Source organism: Solea solea, chromosome 19 (genome assembly GCF_958295425.1).
Source record: "Solea solea chromosome 19, fSolSol10.1, whole genome shotgun sequence".
In the NCBI taxonomy this organism is placed as follows: domain Eukaryota; kingdom Metazoa; phylum Chordata; class Actinopteri; order Pleuronectiformes; family Soleidae; genus Solea; species Solea solea.
Window position 1 is genome coordinate 16574672 of NC_081152.1, and position 22129 is coordinate 16596800.

Consider the following 22129-nt stretch of genomic DNA (forward strand, 5'->3'; position numbering starts at 1 on the left):
CGTGTTATTCTACAGTTATGAAACCATTAAACCCATACACTTATACACTTATTTTCTGACAGTTAACTCTTCTGAATGTTACGCACTGGGCCTTTAAGGTTTGCTGCGATATTGTGTCTCACACACACACACACACTGAGAGAGAGAGAGGGAGAGAGAGAGAGAGAGAGTCAAGTGCAGACAAAGGTGTGTGGCTCTTGGTTGGTCATTCAGAGAGAGAGAGAGAGAGAGAGAGACTTGCAGCAGCAGCAGCAGCAGCGCAGAGAGTCACAGGGACTCACTCACGCAGCATCAGGGGCGTCTTCATCTGGAGAGAAAATAAATATCACAACTCCAGGAAAAAAACAGAGACACATCGACGCAGTGGTGGGAAACACACGCAGGACTTGCGCCTCTGCTGTACGGACCTAAAATGAATGGGATAACTGTGCGTTTACTGGATTTGGAGTCTTGTATTAAACCGCTACGACTTTGACGCCGGAGACGCGCAGCAGCAGCAGCAGCAGCAGAGTCTCCAGGAGTTTTCTGTTGGAGGAATTTCAGGCTCCACGGATCAAACTTGAGCAGGACATTCAGGAACCAGTCAGGGATTAAGCTAAAAAAAAATAAAAAATAATCTACCTACACTGCTCTCACTGGAGGTAGAACAACGCTGTGAGTATGAATCCTTTGGCGTAAATTATGCGTATTTCATTTTGGCGCGTCGTCTCTGCGCGTGCAGGATGCGGGCATCTTTATATAATCAAAGTGCACCTACCTGCCACGTAGACGTGGCGAGGACAGTGTTGGGTTCAGATAAAGAGCATTGATGACATTTGCAGATGCCTGGATGCGCAGAGCGCACCGTTAACTTTGGGCAGGACACGCTCGCTTGTGCGCCTGTAGAGACGTGTTGCGCCAGAGCTGGGCTCTTCATCAAACTCTGGTTGTGGAACAATATTTGTGGAAGGGAGTGAGCAGGGGGAGAAAAAAAGAAAGAAGCGGGCGTTGGGTCTGCGTTGGACATCTGTGTTGATTTTCCACGCTGATCTGCGTATTCAGAGAATGCCTTTGGAATTTCTCTTCTCGTTTCCTCCATTGAAAAAAGTTTGAAACATTTAACCCGGCATCGGTTTCCACACGTGTTCCCACTTTAGGGGAATTCTTTAAGATGATGCAGCAGCGTATCGATTGTCCTCAAGCATTTCTGTTGGTGTTGTCATCCTCCCAGAGTTACTGCCACCAGGAGTCTGTGTCACTCAACAACAACGTCATTTAACTCTCATAGGAAAAAGTGCAAAAGGTTATTCCACTAAAAGAAAGTCTGTTTGGAGAAAACTGTGTCAGCATCTCAGCATCGCACATGAATTTACACAATTCCTCATGATACTTGATCTCTGCATGGACCAGGTGCTCTGTGTCATATGTGCCTCATGACAAGAACCACATTAAATCATGCAAATAGGTGATGATTCACCCCATTTTTTCTTCTTTTCACTGGCATGAATGTTGAGTATGATGAAAATGATATGAGTTCACAGGGTGCTTAATGAAACAAGAGCTGTGCATTGTGGAGAAGACAACATCTTGTTGTGTTGTGCTGGAAATGGCCACAAAAACCTCTGCCAGCTCCTGTGGGGATGCGTTAGGACTCTCACTGCTTAAAAATGTCATCTTATATTTTCTGCTCAAGTTGCAATGTTTGCCGAAGTCGTCCCAACGTTTCCAGAAAAACTTAAGTGAGACCGGGGCTGTTGTGAAACACTTGTGTCCACAGAGGAGGTTTTCTAATCTCCCCGGAGAGTCGTAACATTTCATTCAAAGGAGGTCTGTTGAACAATGTAGTTGCGGTAGATCGTAAACTAATAGTTGACAGGGAATTTTTTCTTGTTTAATTGTTGCTTTTACTCATAAGCTTCTCAGAGCATACCCCCCCCCCCCAAAAAAAACCTTTTACACTGAAGTTATCCTCCAAACCCTCCAAAACGTGCTGTAAACATTTTCACTAAGTCATTTTGCAGATGCTTTTATCCAAAGCCACTTACAAGTGATCGGCTTATTAAACTTTTAGTGTTACCAGAAAACATTCATTAAAAATGGATGCAATCCGAGACATTCATTACAGTTAGGGAGCAGCGAGAAACCATTAGGAGGAAAGAAGTCATAAGTGGAGGAATGGAAAGTGCTGAAGACTAGTTAAGGTTAGTTAGTTGGTTAGTCCGTATGTTTATATGCACAGTTTAATTGAGCAAAGGTCATAGTCTGACTAAGACAATCGGACAACTTGCTGAGTCCGAGAAAACATGCGAAGCAGAAAATCGATTTATTGGCAGTGTACATCTGACTCCGCCTCCAGGTGGCGCTGTATGAAATGCTAGTTAAAGTTAGTTGATTAGTCAGTACATTTATATGCATAGTTTAATCGAGGTAAGGTCATATAGTCTGACTAAGACAGGCAATTGGACAACTTGCCGAGTCCGAGTATACATGCGAAGGAGAAAATCGATTTATTGGCCCCGTACGTCTGACTCCGCCCTCCATAGGTGGTGCTGTATGAAATGCTAGTTAAAGTTAGTTTGTTAGCCAGTACGTTTACATGCACATTTTAATCAAGCTAAGGTCATATAGTTCGACTATGACAGGCAATCGGACAACTTGCAGAGTCCAAGTGTATATGGGTAGGAGAAAATCGTTTTTTTGGCCACATATGTCTGACTCCGCCTCCGTAGGTGGCGCTGTATCTCTCTCAAAAAAAACAGTGGTGCATGTGCAGAACGGCAAGTCCGACTCTAGTCCGACTAAGCATGAGTAACATGCAGGAGTAATCGGACTATGAATTACAATATCCAGCTACGTTAGTCCGACTAAGACTTAGATTTTTGACATGACATTTCAAAACAAATTATTGTCTTAGTCTGACTAAAATCGGACTTTTAACATTCACGTAAGCACATCACATCATCATGTGGAGACATCTTAGAGAGTTGCTCTTGAAAGAGATGAGTCTTCAAGAGTTTCTTGTTGAAGATAGAGACTCTGCAAAGTGTTCTTTAAAAGCAGTCATGACTAATGGTGATGCTAATGGATGGAAGATGAATGCCCTAACATCAGAGTTGTCAAAAAATGAGGCAAACGAAGCAGAAATTAGGGCGGATCTTGCTTTCCCACTAAGGTCGATTGGAGCTGAAGCAGATAAAACCCTCTTAGTCATTTGACCTGCAAGTGAATGCTGAGAAAACACATTCCCACTGGTCAAAACTACCCAGGATTAAATCAGTTATTTGACCAGTGGGAATGTGGAAATACAGGTGGCACAATTAAAGTTTGGGTCAATTTCCCATCAGTATTTGGTGTCAGAAGTTAAAAGACTTATGACATAAGATTAAGCTGTGAGATAACCCGAGATGCTTTCTGGTCATTGAATGACCTTTTCTTTCTTGCCAGTTGCCAGCATCTTTGTTTGCGAAAAAAAACAAATAAACAAAAATTGGTCCCTGGTTATGTCATTAGGTCTAACAAAATCCACATGCTCCCATCATGTTATCCTTCCCCATTTGATGTTACCTCATTAATCTGGGGTTCAAAAGGTGTGTTTATTTGTGTCCTCACAACACAGAGTGAGGTCACTGTTTACCTACCACCCACTGCCACAGACCTCAGGGGGTCTTTGATGCCACGGTGGAGTGTGAGGAACATTTACCCTGAGACACATTTAATGGCCTGTAAGCTTTTTGAATCAGAGCCTTTTGGAAGGGTTTGTTTATGTCTTGATAAAGGGGTTTGTGTGTTTTAATGTTTGATGTTAATATTTAGCAGAAGTTGAAATAGGGAGAGACCATAGACAACAGTTCCAGCTGTGGGTGGAATGGGGTCATCAGTAATGGTAGCCTGTGATCTGAGATTACAACCAGGCTGTGGTTTAGTTAGAACACTTCATTTGCTTTCTGATTGGTTCTCATCAGCCATGACATTCATTTGAGATGTTATTTCTCTTGAATGAGAAAAGTCCCAGAAAGAGTGATTCAGCTTTCTTGTGACAGACAATCTTGTTACTTGTGGATATTTCAAAACTCAGCTCATTCAACGAGTAAAAAACCCTCCAACAATGGTATTAGCATTTATATTTTGCTAGTGATCCTTACCTTAAAACTTGAGACATTTTTTCATCATTCGTGTAATCTAAACAGTTGAGTTAAAGAGAGGTTAAAGTAAAAGATGCAAAAGTCAAAAGTCGGCAATAAGAATGACATCAATCACCTTTTTTTTTTAGTGTCTTCATCTGGCTTTAAAATCCCAGGTTTACCTGCTAATTTTAGGGTTACCGTGTTATGACATAATAGAGAGGAAAACAAACTTGTTCAAACTTGGGGAAAATTGACTTCATCCCTTACGTCTGCCTTTTCATGCAGAAGATCCCTCCTGTATCTTAAGACTTAGCCATGAGTGGATCATCAAGCTGTGTCACCATGGATATCACACAATAGCTCTCCAGTCATGGGAACACGAAAGTTCTCAGGAGTGCAGCGGTTTCCTGAGTAACCAGGGAAGCGACGCACTCTTATCGGTCCACGCACTTGCACTAATTCATCCTGAACTTAAACGTACCGCTCTTGAGATTCCAGGAGAAGAAAACGTGAAGGTTGAGAGCCGACGCCTCTGACTCCCGACACTAAACATGTCACCCGCTGCAAAGACGTTAACGTCCCCTGTGATGAACATTGTTTTATGTTTCACTACATGAGCTCTGACATCCGTCAGAAGAGAGGGTCCTCGAAACATCTGTGTTGTGATTAGTGAAAGGCCGAATTCTCCTCCCCCTCGTCTGAGGACCCGCATTCCACCCATTCTTAACTCCTCGCGTCCAGATTGCTTCTACATTCACGCAGGTATCCCAGTCACATGCTGTGAGTTATTGTGGCAGGACGGGCTGTTAAATTACCTAGAAGAACATCACTAAATCATCTCTTTACTTGCTTGTGGGTCTTCTCACTTTAACCATTACCCTCTTTTCAAAATGTTCTCTTTTTAACTCCTGGGTCAGATCATGTGTTAGATTGTTGACCACAGACCACAACGTGCTCTTAAGGTGGCGATCACGTTGGCACACTTAAAAAAGAAAAAAAAATGTGATGCACTACTGATCACACGTTTGTCTGGTTTGCAGTGAGAAGGATCTTGCTGGTGCTTTGTCACACGTTGTGGTCAGTGGTCAGAAGCATGTTCTGGGCAGCCACAGTCAAAAACAGCATCAGACAGACCTAAAACCCTGAACACATGCCTGTCTGAATTTGTCTGAATTTGTCCTACCACAGCCAAGTGCTGGACAATTTGAGGGAAAATATCTACATTTTGCAATTGCAGTTTGATTTGAGTCAAAGTTCATTTCACTATTCACTGTGTAATATATTTAAAAATGCAGTGAAGACCAACAAATGAACTGCTCTATATTCTATTGCAAGGATGACATGTTAAAGGTCGGGTTGGAGATCCTGGAAAAAAAAGTTCGAGCAGGCTATATTTTGAACTTTTTTGACAACGGGATGCAGAAAAACAACCAATACTCTCAAAAGATCACAAAGACATAAAGTGAACATAGCGCTCCAGTAGAAACGGAACCACCATGGCATCATTTCGCAGCCCTTTCTGTTGCCGCCGTTCAAACGCAGCACAGATGTTCACTCTGGTCTTGGGTCTTGGTCTTGGAGCTTTTCCCAAAAACTGTCTTTCGTTTGCAGCCGACACCTGTTGTTGGCGCCTTTTCCAACTGTCTCGTTGGATTAAGCAAGCTAAACCTGTTCCACAGGTGATTGATTTTTTTTTGTGACAATGCATTAATTAATTGGTTACAACCGGGGTGTGAAGAGGATTTGAATAAATGCAGTATAAAAATGCTCCAGAAAATCAAAAACCTGTGAGGATTTCCACATTTGCTCTTTTCAGACTGAACAGGAGAGGAAAAGAAGAAAGAAAATAAGATAAAGAAAGGGTTTTCTATATTTTCTATTGTATACAATCCTGCCCCTAACTTTGGACAAGTCGGAACATGACATAAAAATAGACAAAGATAAATGACCAAATAACCAAATCAGCTGAGGGTTAGTGTGCTAGGCCTCGACGGGCACATCCAACCACAGGGACTGACAGAGACTGACTCACAGCCTCAGCGACACATTTTCACACATTTGGCTGCATCCGCCAAACACTTCTCCAAACTTTAATATCAATAAAGTCATAGAAATGATTCAGCATAATCATGTTTGACACTGAAAGAGGAACCAAAGAAACTCCCTCCTTCATTATTATAAAGGTCAAAATTCTTATGAACAGATACAAGTAATTGGGTTTTAGAGTTCAATAAAAAAAAACACACACAAAAACAAGGTTAAATCGTCGGCCTTGTGGGACACACTGTTGCCAAGTGCACACAACTTCACACAGGGATTGTTGTTCACCTTTAAAAACCAAAGCACGGACGGCCTACAGACAAGACAAGATTTGCATGTTTTGACGCTGGATGTCCTTGAATGGCCCCACTGAGGCCCTGACGTGAACCCCAGGAAACATTTGTGGAGAGACCTGAGGAAGTCGGTTCACAGAGTGATCTGCCAGGAACAACAGGAGAAAGTGTCCACATGCATAAAGCATATGTATGTACATATATACGTATATATATATATATATATATATATATATATACATATATTCAACAAGCTTCTACATGCCTATTTTTAAGATGAAGTGCCTTTTAAAAACTCTCCTTGTAAATACCGGCTTGCTACAACATAAATAACGCTTACTTTGTATTTACTGTTGTCTCCAGCAAAGTGAAGCGAGCTCAGTTAGACTCGAGTCTGGTGACCCAGTTGGCCGGTCAAGAACATTCCAGTTCTGAGCTATAAAAGCTCCTCGGTTGTCTCTTCTGTGTGTTGAAGGACCACAAGCGCACTGGTCAGCCATTATGGTCATAAGGAACCTCAAAACTGAAGTCCAGTCCCATTTCGCATTCCCTTGCCCCTTGTCCCTTGCTACTTGGAACTGAGTTTGTGGTGGAAATCTTACATCTATGAAGTCACTTTCAGCTGTTGTTATATAGTTATTGTCATTGCAGGACTGTGGACATTATTTGCTTTATGAGAGCAACTTCAGTTTCCTTGGATTCAGTGAATCTGGGAAATATCTTCAGTCCTTCTTTTGAAGAGTTGAAGATCTCTGTTTGAAGGGCTAGTTAGCCCTAAAGCTGTGTTTCCACCAAATGAAACACTTCAGTTTGGTACGGTATGTATTTTTTTCTGGCAAAGTACCAAAATAACCCGCCCCAACCGTTCCATTTTTCAGGAACCCTTCCTTTGGGATACCAGAGATAACGGTAGTGTTGTAGTACTCGAGATCGGTCTTGGTCTCGAGACCAAGTATTGGAACGCCCAATAAAGGGGTAAGACTAAGTGATAGGGGCAAGGGGTGAAACGGGATTAGATTATGTCTAATGATCTAGTGCTGTGATATTTCCGACTTTCGAAGTCTCCTGCACTCTGTCTGTCACGCACACACACACACACACACACACAGGTTTGTGTGTTTTGGGTCAGAGCGCAGCACTATTGAATATCACCAGTGACAGCTCAGAGAAAAACGTGATAAATAATTGAAAAAAGAAAAGAAAAAAGAGTCAAACCCTGAAGTCTCTGCAGACTCGCGCTGACGCAACTCCACATTGTATCTGAACTGCGGTGATGTAATCGGAGGAATCGGCGTCCAACGGTGTGATTTCATCAGAGAACGACTGAACACACCCAACGATAAACTGCAGAGAGAGCTGACACATATGGCACAGGCCGCTCATCTGGATTCAGTCGCGGTTCAATGGCTGTAGTTCAACGCAAATGTCACACACTTGAACCAAGGAAAACATGGAGTTCCGTCATGTCCCTTTGTATTGCATCATGCTGCAGGGTTTTACTCATCAGCCACATTGTTCGGATTTAATCTGAATGAATAAGGCAACAAGTCTCTCCAGGTGTATTAGTGCTTGGTCACTGTTGTAAAGACACAGAAGCAGGCCCGGTGCCATGTTGTGCCATGCGTGAAAGACACAATGAAGACCAGATGGACACTCTTTTTCACTTCACTGAGAAACACAATTCCTTTTTTGTTGTATCAGAGTCATAAATTGTCTGCAACCCAGTTAGTTCCCAACAGAATAACGCACTTTGAATAATAGATTATGTTTATTGTGTGTGTGTGTGTGTGGTTGTACGAGGTCTTGACACATTATGAGCATTTCTACACCTGCTTAAGACCGCGATGATGTTGTAAGGTGTGCTCACTCTCCCACACCAAACTGCACAGACAAAACCAGTGATTTTAAAGCTCACAGAGCTATTGACAGCTCCTGTGGGCTGTAATGGAAAAATAGCTGATTCTTTTTATGGACTTTGGTGTGGAGAGAGTGGGCAGTTTTACAAACTTCAGTGTCCAGTCGGAATAGGCTGAAAACTACTTAATGCTGTTAATAATGTATGAATTACTCATACAAACACACTTAAAATAGAAAAAGGCTTATAGGGGATCAGTATAAATGCGGATAGTGTCACTTATCGATCAGTTTTAACACGACAACACTTCACATTGACTTATGTGACCACTAGCTGTCAAGGGAAACGCCACAAATTGCAATTTGTGTACACATGTACTTGTGTCATACAGCTCATGTCGCGCTACACTGCACCTCTGAGGAAGGATGTATATATGTCCTTCCTCATTCTGTTTAACCTACAAACCAACATGTGGAACAGATCATTGCAGAAATGCCTTAAAGCAAAGAAGCTTATTCAATGGACTTATGCAAAAAAAAAAAAAAATGCGTTGCACATTTGCTCTGCAGATAATAACCCACGGGCTGGATCTCGCTTGTAACTAAGCTACGAACTTTACAGTCAAATTGCAACGAGCGCTCGTCCTAATTTACGGCGCTGGCTGCTGGTTCTGCGTTAAACATTTTCAGTGGTTTTTCACACATTTCACCAGAAGCCGCTGGGGGAAATCTTTACAGCCAGTCTCCACAGAGCGCTCATTTAGCAACAAGCGGTTATCTCCTTCGATGGAAGTGTTTAAGTGTTTTTCGGAGGGGGGACGGGTTGACCGTTCCCTCTGACGAGCCGTGAATCAGCCCGTCACGGCTGCAGTCACGTATGACTCAACACCACCTCTCAATCCAGCCCTTGTCCCGAGCTCTGACCGTCCAGAGCAGCATCAGCTTGAGAGTATGTGTGAGTGTGTGTGTGTGTGTGTGTGTGTGTGCACTCGCCCATGACGTTAAAAAGAAAGTTACAGAAAGAGAGCCTGTGTGTGTGTTTGTGTATATTCTGGGTTTGCAGAAGTGCTGTTTCTCTGCTTTCTCTGGCGGCTGTACGGAAACAATGGGCACATTGTGTGTGGAGTTGGCAAGAGGAGACGGGGGGAGGTGGCAGAGGAGGTGCTGCCTCCTCTGCCTCTGAGAAGGAGGGGGTGGGGAGGAGAGGAGAGGAGAGGAGGAGACAGGGGAGGAAAGCATGACAGATGATGAGGAAAAGGGAGAGAATGTGTATTAAAGAGAAGATAATTGGCTGTGGAAGGGAGTTAAGAGACGGAGAGGAGAGGACTGGAATGATAAAAAACGGAGGTGGAGAGATCAGAAGAATGAGATCAGATGAAACAGAGAGAGGAAAAGCTGGGGAGGAGAGGAGAGGACATATCGGATGAAAGGAAACGTGAAAGGGGGGAATAGGAAAGGAACAAGAAACATTTCAGAGGTCATGTAATCGAGACATGACAAGAAAAAGAAGGAAAACATGACAAAAGAGGTGTAATCAGTTTGGAAACTCTCAGTTTTCCTTGATACATGTTTGCAACATTCCATCCAGGCTTTGAAAAGCAGTGAGAACAGAAGTTTTACCTGTGAGACATTTCAGTGTCACTGCTTTCATAAACTGCTCCATGTTAAACGGATGACCTTTTTGCATGGTAGTTAAACTTTAACCAGTAGGTTGTTAAAATATAAACCGTTGTGAAATGACAATTTTCGTGAAAAATCAACACAAACCAGAGGGGAAAAAAATGTTGGGAAGCATATAGAATATTTGCTATTTGGATGATTAACCTTATACATTGTTATTAAACATTCAATTCAGCGTCATATGGCTCCAAAGCTCCCTAAACCAAAGGAGTATTGTGTTCTCCAAGAGAAGAATTACAGATTTGTTTTACTTTTACTGGACAAACCAAATCATGAACACGCAAATGCAGAGTATACTCCCAGATCAGGGAATGGCAACTGTTCGACACACTGATGATGTTCAATATAAATGATAATAATAATAATAATAAAGTCTAAATCTTCTCTCAGAGCAGGAATAACATGTCAAAAAATGAAATCCAATCGCGTTTCCCTCCGAGCTTTATTTCTGTCAGGACTTTATTAACAATGGCGAGCAGAAGGTTTGGATGCTGAATAGTTTGGAGACCGAGAACAGACTTTGTTGGAGTTTTATCTCGCTCCTGTTCTAACGCTGACCTGACTGAACCAGGTCACTCTATCTCTGTTCAACCAGAGATAAGAAAACACAAAGGACGGTCAGGCATGCAGTGCATTCACTCTGAACACGTTTAATATCATTGGAATAAGGAAAATATGTATCCATAAATGAACCTACAGAGTGGTAACTCTGCCATTCCCTATTCTTGTACTGTGGGGGATTGTTGTTGCAAGGTTTTAAGACCTAACTCTTCTCCTAACTGGAAACACTTTTACTTTGCAGACAGTCAAACAATCCCTGTACATAACAAGTGTATAAAAGCATTTCCATCAAGTGCTACAGTGCACTTTCAGCTCGGCACAAAGTGGTCCGGTGTATAGTAAACCCTGATCAGCTACAAAAACCACGTGACATCCAACCAGTGTGACATAGTAGTAGTAATAGTGGTACTAGTAGGTTTAGTAGTAGCTGAGCTTAATTGTCAACAAAGCAAGTTACACAGCTCACATTTAGCAAAGAAGCAACATAATCACTTGACAGAAACAGTGAATAAAAGAAGTACCGCACCAATAAATTCAACAAAGAAGGAAACACTTATAAGTACAATGTTCCCATATAAGCACAGTATCCCATTATGTTTCCGTTGTTGCCCAGAAGTGAATTCAGAATTGGTGATTTTGGCACACTTCACAAATTCTGACAATGGAAACGCACATATTTATATAGAACTCATAGATATTTCCCCAAAATCATTCAGGCCTAGACACATCGTTCATATCCAGAAAGTGCAACTGTTCTCCGCTGCTTGATGACAACACAACGCGCCAACAACCCCATCACAGGCCACAGACCGCCGCGCCTCATTTCGAGAGCATCTTAAATGCCTCTCTGAAGACATTCGTGTCGTGCCTAGAGCAGCTTTGCAGCAGGTGTCCGTACGCCGGGTCTTCGGTCTGGTTGTTGTGTCCCAGCAGCTTTTCAACAGCTGAGGATCTCCTGATGAGCGGGTGTGTCATTTGGTCTTTTGTTTCATACTGTGGCTTATCGTCTCATGCAAACATATTTGGTAATAGAGAGAAAGTCAGAGAGGAAGCAGAGATTACTCTGTGTGTGTGTGTGTGTGTGTGTGGGTTCTAGTATGGGAATCTCTGTGAGGATCAAAAAACTTGAGGAAGTGAGGACATTTTAAATGAAGTCTTTGAGGTTTTGTGATGGTTACGGTTAGGGTAAGGGGTTAGGGAATACATTATGTCCTCACTATGAATGCTGCACAAACTATACGTTGAATGCAGTGCAGCGTTTGGTGCTGATGCCTGAGTTATGACCTCATTTGTGAGGATTCCAGGGTGGTCCATTCATACTCTGTAAGTCACACACACACACACACATAAAACCCACTTTCCTCTCTTTCCACACAGCCAGACTTTGTCACACATTAAGATAGCGTGTCAATACACACTCAGGCACAGCGGGCGTCTTGTTCTCAATCCTTAACACCTTGCCTTCAAGACAGTGGAGTACACACACACTCCCAAACTTTCCTCTCACTAAAATACTTAAACAACGTAGTAATTCAGACTTTGTCTTTTATTGAGCAGACATAGTACACACCCAGGTGCACAGAAACGGCACAGAAACCTGGAAACCCCTCTGTCCGTGTCGTCTTTTCTGGCCCATTACAAGCAAATATGCACACGTCTCCCTCCACCGGGCTCCGTGGCGCTGATGAAAGTGTTGAGAATGTGTACTGAGAGGCCACTGACACTTCCTGTCACTCTCTCTGGTGCTGACGACTCGCCTCAGGCATCCCCGTGCCCCGGTCACCGCTCCCGGCATACAAAACCACAGATGATGAGCAGAATAGACTGGACTTTCATCTGCTATGACAAGTGTCACTACAGAGGGGCCCCTCGGATTTATTCTGCATTAGTGCTGCTGCTGCTTTGCCACTAATGGCCAAGTTACAGCTGTAACAATTACAAACCCAAAGAATCGCATGTAGGTCCCGATAATGTCTAATAACTGCGGACATCATCGTTATTAGCTCTGTGCTACTGTCATTTTTCATTGGAGGGTTAGTAACAGTCACATATTTTGCTTGCGATAGATCAGTGTGACGCTTTTCTACTATACAGCTCTAGTTCAAAGCTACTCTCTTTTTCCGCTTATCTATTAATGGTAGTACCTGGTACCTGATTCTTTTTTTACTACCTTCTCTGACGTCGACTAAAATGTGACGTGGACAGACTGCCGTCCACTGATTGGTCAGAGAGTGTCGTCACTGGAAGAGTCATGAGCCCAACGTTCGACACAAGGATCAAAGCGAACAATGCGGAACTGTAGATCAGCTAAAAAGTCTTAAAAATCCTGAAAACATGAGTTAATCTCCAACATTTAGCAAAGGAAATGTCTAAAATCTCAACATTTAACAGGTGATCATGATCGTGAGCCGAATCACAACCCGTTCATAGTCAGACAGAATCTGTGCTCTGGTCAAACAGGAAGTACTGAACTAATCTTTGTAATATACTGCTTGTAATGATTCAGTTACACCGGAAACAACTGCTTTGCTCGACACTAGTTTGTGTGTCCGTGTCACTTAAAAATCGGACGTCGTTTCGTACGACGAACCCGCCTACGATGATGAGGTACTATAGTAATGGAAAACGACGGGACTGAAACTAAAATGTTGGTGCAAAAATTGAATATACCATCCCTAAATATGGTTGTGTGTGTGTGCAATTGCTTTTTAAACATTTTCTTTTGGGTTTTGGTGGCCTTTGAATAAGCAATAATATATGTACTTTAGGCAAAGGCCTTGCTTTACTGAACAAACAAACTAGCCATTTAACATTTGGAAGGCCTCTCAGATATGCCAAGGCCACCGTAGATTCCCTTACGCTCTCGGAAAAGGGATTGAGCGCAAGAATCCTTGGTTTGTTACAATCTGCATTCTCACCATCCATCCCCAAAAATCCGGCCAACTTATTCCTTATGCATATATGATGAGACGTAAGCAGTTTCATTTGAGGAACTAATCTATACTGAACAGTTTAGAAGATTCAATCAGTCTTTACATTGAGCCGTTCGTGAAATGATAAGCTGCGAAAACACACGTAATCTCAAAAGGGTGCTCTATTATAAATATTATTGTCTTGCGTGAAGAAATGAAGCAGCCACATCTGGCCTGTCCGAATCCATTCAGTATTAGCCGTGAATCCGTTTGGCTAATTGAACGTTACAATTGCTGTTCAAACAAATCACAGCTACTCCAAGCAAACACGCGTGCACAAGGAGCTCCTTATCAGCCCCAACTCAGGAAATTGAGGATATAAACAGAGTCCAGAACACTATTCATTTAATGGATTATGACTTCCTTTGTGCTATTATTGGGCTAATACTTGTTTTTGGCTGAAGAACATAAGAGCTGCAAAGTTGCTGAGCAATGTTGTCTTTGGCTGTGTTAATCATAAGAATAAGCTAAATACAGAGTTTATATGTGAAACAGAAGCTAAAAAGCAGGACTGAAATATAAGTTGTAGTTGTCTAAAAGGGTGACCCTTTATTTTATTTGATGAATTGTTGAGAATGGATGGTAAAAGTTTCTCGTTTTTCAGTTGAGAATTCACACAGTAGCTTTCCCCTTGAGGATCATTCATTTTCCATGTGACATTTTCGGAGGTCTTGGTTTGGATAACGTTATGAATTTGTCCAAGAGGAAAAACTTTCTTGCTTGTGTCAGTGCTGACCTTAAAGAAAGGTTTAAGGGATTTGAGCAGTCGTATTAGAGAGGACATCAAAAGAAGAGGATTTCCACAAAAACACTGGCCTTTGACCCAGAATGTCTAATACCCATTCTTTCATTCCTCGCCCCCTGTTTTTTTTTTCCTTCAGTTGCGTCCTCCCTTCTTCTCTCTTTGTGTATGGATTACTTTCATGCACACACACACACACACACACTCACCCTGAGGACCTGTTTCCGGTCTGGATTTGTATGAGAGAGACTAGTGAGCATCTGTGTGCGACTGGAGCTTATTACACACAGACACACAGGTCTTCCTGTTCCCTTGCTTGTGTGTGTGAGTTGACTTTTAAGCATCGTGTTGCTGCTGCTTCGTTTTCTCAGCTTTTTTTTTTTCTTCACACTTGTAAAACTTGACCAGATGGAAAAAAAACACACTTGCTTCCTGTGCCATGATACAGAGATACATTAAAACTCACCCACAGCTGCTCACACACTCACACACCACCCTTGTGTGGCGGTGGTGCTGTAAACAAGTGACTTGGGTTCAGTCCCGTTTCACCCCTCACCCCGACCACTATGGGTTAACTTCAAACAGAATGTTTCTGGATGAACCGAATCCAGGAAACTTATCGTTATGAAGCTAAGGTTGGAGATGGAAGACATTTCCTGACCTGTGCATACTTAATAATTCCCATAGTGTACAAAAATGTGCTTCTATGTTCTTGAACTCAATTTGTTCAGCTGGAATTGAACCACTACCTCTTGTGTTTCAAGGGACAGGGGTTCAGTGGAAGGGGTACAAAGGGGAAATGGGACTGGGCCTTGGTTTTTTTTGTTGGTCAAACTCATTTATAGACCTAATTGGCTCATTCAAAGCTGCTGCTTCTGCGCTAACAATGACTGCACTCTGTATGTGAAACACTAAGCAGTGTTTTGGACGTTACAAAAGATAAGATGAATGTATGTTTGTTTTTTTTCCTGAAGAGGAGATTAAGTAATTCTGAACAAAAGGATAAAAAGAGAAAAAGAACATGTGCTCGGAAAAGAAAAAACAAAGAGGTCATACTTTGAATTCCACTAAATCCATGCTAATGCGAAGGTTAGTTCAAATGCTGTTTGAGTTTCAATGTAGGCCAGTGTTGTTGGTACATAGTGCTGGAAAGAGGGGAGAGCAGCAGCTTATTACAATCAAAACCAGATATGGTTGAGCTTTTAGGAAGAAAACTAATCTGCTAACATCAAATAATTTGAAACTGCACATTATCCTCTTATCTGTTGCTTCTACTGCTTCTGAAACATAGTGCTGTGATTTAATCTTTCCCGGACGGGGCTAACAGTTAGCTAACTGAGCTTAGCTAACTGAAAAGCTAACTGATGGTGTTTGTTGTCAAAATACAAACGCCACCTAACTATAGTAATGTAGACAACGATGGAAATGTTACATTGGTCTATATATATGCTGTCAGAAATGAAAATACTCAATAACTTCACACATCATTGGTATAGTCATGATATACTACAGCTTTTACCTTGGAAAATGTGCTTTTTATTCAATAACTCACCTCTTATACAGTGTATAGTCACCAAAGTAATTTCAAACATCAGTTTATCTCCTACTGGTCACAGTACAGCACTTAGTGGGGAAAATATGTTAGGTTTTGTTTTATTTAGTCACGTTATTTAACAGAACTTTAAATAGAATGCATGAAGCTGAGAAGGGGTGAAGAACATGAAGGTTAAAAAATGACCTAAACCTCTGAGTACGTCATGCCATGTACACACAGATACCAGTGGATTACAGGGTAATAAAAAAGGTAAACAGAACTCACATACTCTGTATTTTAATGTTCTGCATGTTTATGTTCTACTTTCAGAGAGCAACACCACCACCATGGATGAGGAACAGTGCTACTACAATGAGACCATCGCCTTCTTCTACAACCGCAGCGGCAAGTACCTCGCTACAGACTGGAATACTGTCAGCAGGCTGGTGATGGGCCTGGGCATCACCGTGTGCATCTTCATCATGCTCGCCAACCTTCTGGTGATGATCGCCATCTACGTCAACAGGAGGTTCCACTTCCCCATCTACTACCTGATGGCCAACCTGGCAGCTGCTGACTTCTTTGCTGGACTGGCCTACTTCTACTTGATGTTCAACACCGGACCAAACACGCGGCGTCTGACTGTTTCCACGTGGCTGTTGCGCCAGGGCCTGATCGACACCAGCCTGACGGCATCCGTGGCCAACCTACTCGCCATCGCCATCGAGCGCCACATCACTGTGTTCCGCATGCAGCTACACACGCGCATGAGCAACCGGCGCGTGGTTGTGGTGATCGTTATAATCTGGACCATGTCCATAGTCATGGGTGCCATCCCCAGTGTGGGCTGGAACTGTATCTGCAGTCTAAGGTCTTGCTCCAACATGGCGCCCCTGTACAGCAACTCATACCTGGTCTTCTGGGCAGTGTTTAACTTGGTGACTTTTGTTGTCATGGTGACGCTGTATGCGCACATCTTTGTGTATGTGCGGCAGAGGACCATGAGGATGTCGCGGCACAGCTCTGGACCTCGACGCAACCGAGATACAATGATGTCTCTGCTGAAAACCGTGGTGATTGTTTTGGGTAAGGAGTGTCTATCTCTCTCTATTTTCTTATGTTTAAACTACAGTATATTAACATTCTTCTTAGCAATCCATTGCAAATCCACCTCTGACTGTTTGTTACTGGACAACCCATGTGTCTGTGTGACCCGTGAATCCGATGACCTCAGTGGCAGAACAATGAATCTCTTGAGTCCGTGCACTGCGTCTGCCTAGCACGACTGCGAGCCTGACACACAAACTACATCAATTTACAATGTGTGTACTTTCAGGGGCCGATTGGTATTTAATGTGTTCCGTAGCTATTCATTGTTGCACCATAGCTTTTCTGTTGAGCTTAGTTCAGCTGCAAAGGCGGGATACATAGAAGGATTGATGTCATAGCACTTAAATATGTCGTATTATGCAGTGTGATGGATAAAAGTAGATTCAGACTCATTGAGTTGATGTTATTAAGTTACTCATTGTTAGTAACTGGCTCAATTTGAACTGCAAGCACAGTCTTTTACTGTATTTCTTAAAGGAAAAATGTCATCTGCAAATTATCAGTTTTGACATAGACCTTTATTTGGTGGAAAATCACGTAACCCTCTTATGAGCATCATGATAATCAGGCCGTCTGGATTTAGTTTGATTTTATGGCTGTAGTATTGTCAAAATTGGAGTGAGTGCTTTGACTCTTTTATATCTGGCAGTTATTCAACTGTGCAGGAATTACAGTACAGAGAAGCTGACGTCACAAACGTGTGACGCACTGGTGAATCTCGTTTGGTTATTCACCACGTCGTTCTATGGAAGTCCTGATGTTCTACCGTAATGACGAGTACATGGGGCGCAAAAGCTCTGTTCCTCTGCTTTCCAGTATCAGACAGATCCCCAGTCCATAGTTTTTGAATTTTCTAGCTATCAGAAACGGTCTAGGAGTTACAGTAATGAAAGGTCAGAGCAATATGTCTTGGCTTTGTCATGCTTTTACACTACTGTATAGTACAGTGTGTGAATATTACGTAGTATGTAGTGTGTGTTGCGGTGACAGAGCTCTGTGATGAATCAGTGCCTGGGTTTTTCAGTGTGTCTCAGACACAGTCTGACAGTTTTATGTCACGGCGTCCAGTAGAGATATGTTCCCCACTTCACAAGTCTCCAGGCCTCTTCTGTGGTATGTACAGTAGTGTATTTTTTGCCTACCCCTACATGAAGAACAGTAGCAGACCAACTTGTGTAAACTGGAGTGTGAATTGTGGGAAAAGGACTTCTATGTGCCTGGAAGCAGGATGTGTCGGTCCCAGACAAAATATAGCGAGGGATTCTGTGGAGTTGTCCTCCAGCGCGCTGCGTAATCTCATCCTGTTGCTTCTGTTGTCTTTACTCCGCACTTAATTTAAAGCAGTGGACAGCAGAATGTGCTCCACGTGAACGCATTCGGTACATTATCTGCTGCCTGGAGATGTTCTGTTTGTTTCTGTTTAACCTGTCTCGCGCGGCACGCCCGCTCGTCATCTGCAGGCTCTTTCACGAGGTTCGGAGACACGGAGCTGTGGCAGTAAAAAAAGAAAAAAAACGCTTTGATGGAGAAGAGGTGAAGGACCGTCATTAACCACACCACTGTTAAGTTCAGTGTAAATTGTAGAGTCCAGCTGTGTCATTGCGACTGTTCCTGCCATGTTGTCGTCACATAAAAAATCCGGATTCCCCCCAAAAAAACGTCCCAACAGTTTCAGAATATCAGGATCTGGCCTGGCCTGTGATCACAGACATGGTCGTGTAACCATTTCCAAATGTTTTCAAAAAAGAGCGATACATGTGAACTGCTGTATACTTGCTTTGTTTTAATCGTTACCATTCAAGAACATAATCAAAACCAAAGATGCAGCGGTAGAAGGACACAGGCAGTGATGCTTAAATGTTATTATCTTCATTGTTTAGGACAGGGTTTTTCTCACTGCCCTGCATGTTTGAGAGGTTCCCTCGCTCCAACACACCTGATTCAAATCAATGTGTCGTTATCAGGCTTCTGCAGAGCTTGCTGATGACCATCTGAATCAGGTGTGTTGGAGCAGGAAAACCTATAAAACATGCAGGGCAGAGAGTCCCTGATGACCAGGGTTGGGAAACACTGGTTTAGGACAGTGACTGACGCATGAGCAAGGGTTATAGGGGATATATACACAACATAAACATGGATGGTGTAATTTTCTGTCTTGTTTGCACTGTGGGTTCAGTTTGATGATCAGTTTGAGACAGAAAGCTTCTTTTTCAGTGGAATGTGGCTCAGTTGAGCTAAAAAAGCTGTTTTAGGGATTTTTTGCCTCTGGTAAGAGCAGTATTGCCTTTATTTGCAACATACTGTATATCATTGTTATTAATTTAATTTTTTTTTCAAATTTGTGAACAAAAAGCAAAAAAAAAAAAAAATCACTAGTTTGGTTTTATTGAATCCAGACCCATACTGGGAAAACACGTCTTTTGAAAGAGGGTGTAATTTGTTTTGGTTCAGACAGGAATCCACCGCTGTTTCTGAATGAGGTCATTTTTTTTTAAGCACTGAGGAGGTCAACGAACGCCACATTTCTCTGTTGCACTGATGGAAAGGAAGTATTTGTTCTGGTTAGATGTACTTCACAATCTCTTATTCACGTCTCTCCGACACTTCTTCCCCCGTTGATTTAGAGAAAAACTCCCTGTTCCTGTGTTTCTCTGGACGGCACGAATCAAAAACAGCCATGAGACACTCGGTGTCCATGGGAGATGGAGTTGCCATTGACTCGTGATTGTCTTCGTCTTCTTCAGGGAAGGTTAAGATGAGTTCAGCCTTTGCCGTTTGACCATAAAGTAAATCCCCAAAGCAATACCCATTCCAGCTTCTCCCATCTGCTGACCAGATGATCATAAATGGTCCCCTGCTGCCTAGTGTCCTCTCCACTTGTCCTTCTCAGGATGCTGTAAAACCAGCTACGGATGATTTCTTCTCAGAAGGACAGGATGAGGGAAAAAAAAAAAAAAAGGTTAAAGTCGGTTACGCACACTTTCACGCACATACACATACACATTCATGGGCAGAATGCGTGTGCTCACGTTGGCTGGCGACCAGTTACACGAATCCCCAGGCAGAGTGGAGGACAGTAGGACACAGCGTTGGCTCCATTCACATTAAATCTGATGGGAAAAAATTAACCAGGATCTGGCTTCTCAAAACAAAACACACACACACACACACACACACACACATACATGGAAACACCATTTAAATAAACATTCTCATTCTCACGCATTTGAGGAGGCACACAGGGGAGCGCAAGCCTGCAGATGACAAAAATGACACCTGATGCCAAGTTTTGAATGAATTTGGAAACATTCACAGAGTATAGTGTGTAAATAAAACAATATAGGGTAATGAAACCTTAAAAATATCACTATTGAGCACAGAATTGAGTACTAACAGCCACTGTCAGACCTTTATCAGCACTCTTACACCAAGCAACCACTACTTTGTGTGGTAAAACCATTAGTAATTTAATAACATTTGCACTTAAAGGTACAGTAGGTGATTAATGATTCCATGATAACCTTTGGGAACTCTGTAAATCGAGCCATCTGTGAGAGAAAGTCACTTTCTCATCTGGTCTCTGTCATCATGGGAGGCTTTGACTAATCGCAGCAGGGTGCGGACCAGAGAGTGACAGGAGACTTTGTCCAATCATAGGACAGTTCAGGAAGACAACAGGTGCTCCTATTGGCTATTCACCTACACCTATTCCTGCATACTGCAGCTTTAATTAAAGTGCATAGTGTATAAAATACTGATTCTGTCCCAAAAGTACACGCCACTATATATGAGGCTTCTACCAGAATTAGAGGTGAAAAATACAGTTTAAACATCAGTGCTTGGAAGGTCTCGCTATAGCTTCCGGCCACTTGTGCCTCTCTGCTCAAAAATCAATTTGAATGACACGAACAGAGATTCTCCCCATCGCTCCTCTGTGGGACTAATTAGCCATGACCCTTGTGTGTGTGTGTGTGGGTCAGGTGTTGGCTCATGTTTGGGGCCCTCTGTGAATGAACTGATTATCTTAAAGCCTGCGGTGTCGTATGGGATCGCATCATCAGACAGTGAGGAGCGCCAAGACATACCATCGCCCGAACACATGGGAACAGATGGCAGGGTACTGACTCATACACATCTCTGTGGAGTTCAGTGTCGGAATCTGTACATGATATGAAGTGATCGCTACTTACACTGGCAGAATTCATCGTCGGGTTTCTATGAGGAAGATCTTGGGATCTTTGGTGATCCGGTAAAAGCAGGTTTATTTCATATTCGGGGAGAAGACACTATCTGGAATCAATACTGCCAGTCATTTACATCTATGGATTTAAACAGCTGAACTGTAACAGAAACAATCAAGAGAAAAGTGAGGTGAATCAGGGTGAAAGCATGACCGGTATGCATCTTCTAACATCACCTGTTTTCTTTGAGTGTGTGTGTGCAAGACTTTTCTAATCACTGAAACACTCACAGTGGCGACATCTGTCCTAATGGATCCGCCTCAGCTGCGTCAGTTGGTACTTTCTGGCATCGTCATCTTCCTCAAACGTGTTTTATTGTATCATTGAAATGTCTCCAGAGCGGACCGTCGAAAAGACTCTTTTACCAAAGGCCTTTACACGTGAGATTTTGTGATTTATTGGCACAGTAATATCTATATTTTGAACTTGTAACCAGACTGTTTGTCTAAGTCTTGCTTCTGACTGGTTCACATCAAGCTACACATCAGTTTGTGTGTAGATGATGTGATATTCTTCCTCCTCCTTAGAACAGCGCTTTGAGTACAATTATCAACTAATAAACTTAAATATAATCAAACATTGTCCTGATCAAGTCTTCAAGAAATTCCGTGTATGTTTCAGTACCTTGCTTTTACTTTTTTTGTGATTCTTAGGAGTGATATTATTTTTAATTTCCCATAATATGAAAATATATCCATCCAACCAAATCTATGGAGTTCACGTGTCCTAAAACAGAACAAGTATGAACTGTCATTGATCTACGCCGACAGTGAGCCAGGATCAGCAAAAAAAAGTGACAGAGACTTTTTGTTGTCAGAACACATCTGCAGTCATGAGTAGAAATAACAGAGTCAGATGGCATCAAAAAGCCATACGCAAACAATCCTGAAAGCAAAACAGTTGCAGGAAATGACCGGACGAGGATCAGTTTGAAGTTGAATCAAATAAAACAGAGAGGCCAAAGTGCTGCTTTGGATCAAATGCAGTTTGTTTTTTTGT

General features: G+C 42.4%; 1 protein-coding gene across 1 annotated transcript in view; it reads left to right on the forward strand.

Moving 5' to 3' along the window:
• Nucleotides 1-218: 218 nt before the first annotated feature.
• The window catches only part of lpar1 (lysophosphatidic acid receptor 1), a 31568-nt gene continuing 9657 nt past the window's right edge, over nucleotides 219-22129 (forward strand). The window contains exons 1-2 of the mRNA XM_058617421.1: nucleotides 219-654; nucleotides 16110-16865. Of these exons, the coding sequence (XP_058473404.1) occupies nucleotides 16127-16865 (739 nt within the window). The 5' untranslated portion in view covers nucleotides 219-654; nucleotides 16110-16126. The remainder of the gene's footprint in view (nucleotides 655-16109; nucleotides 16866-22129) is intronic.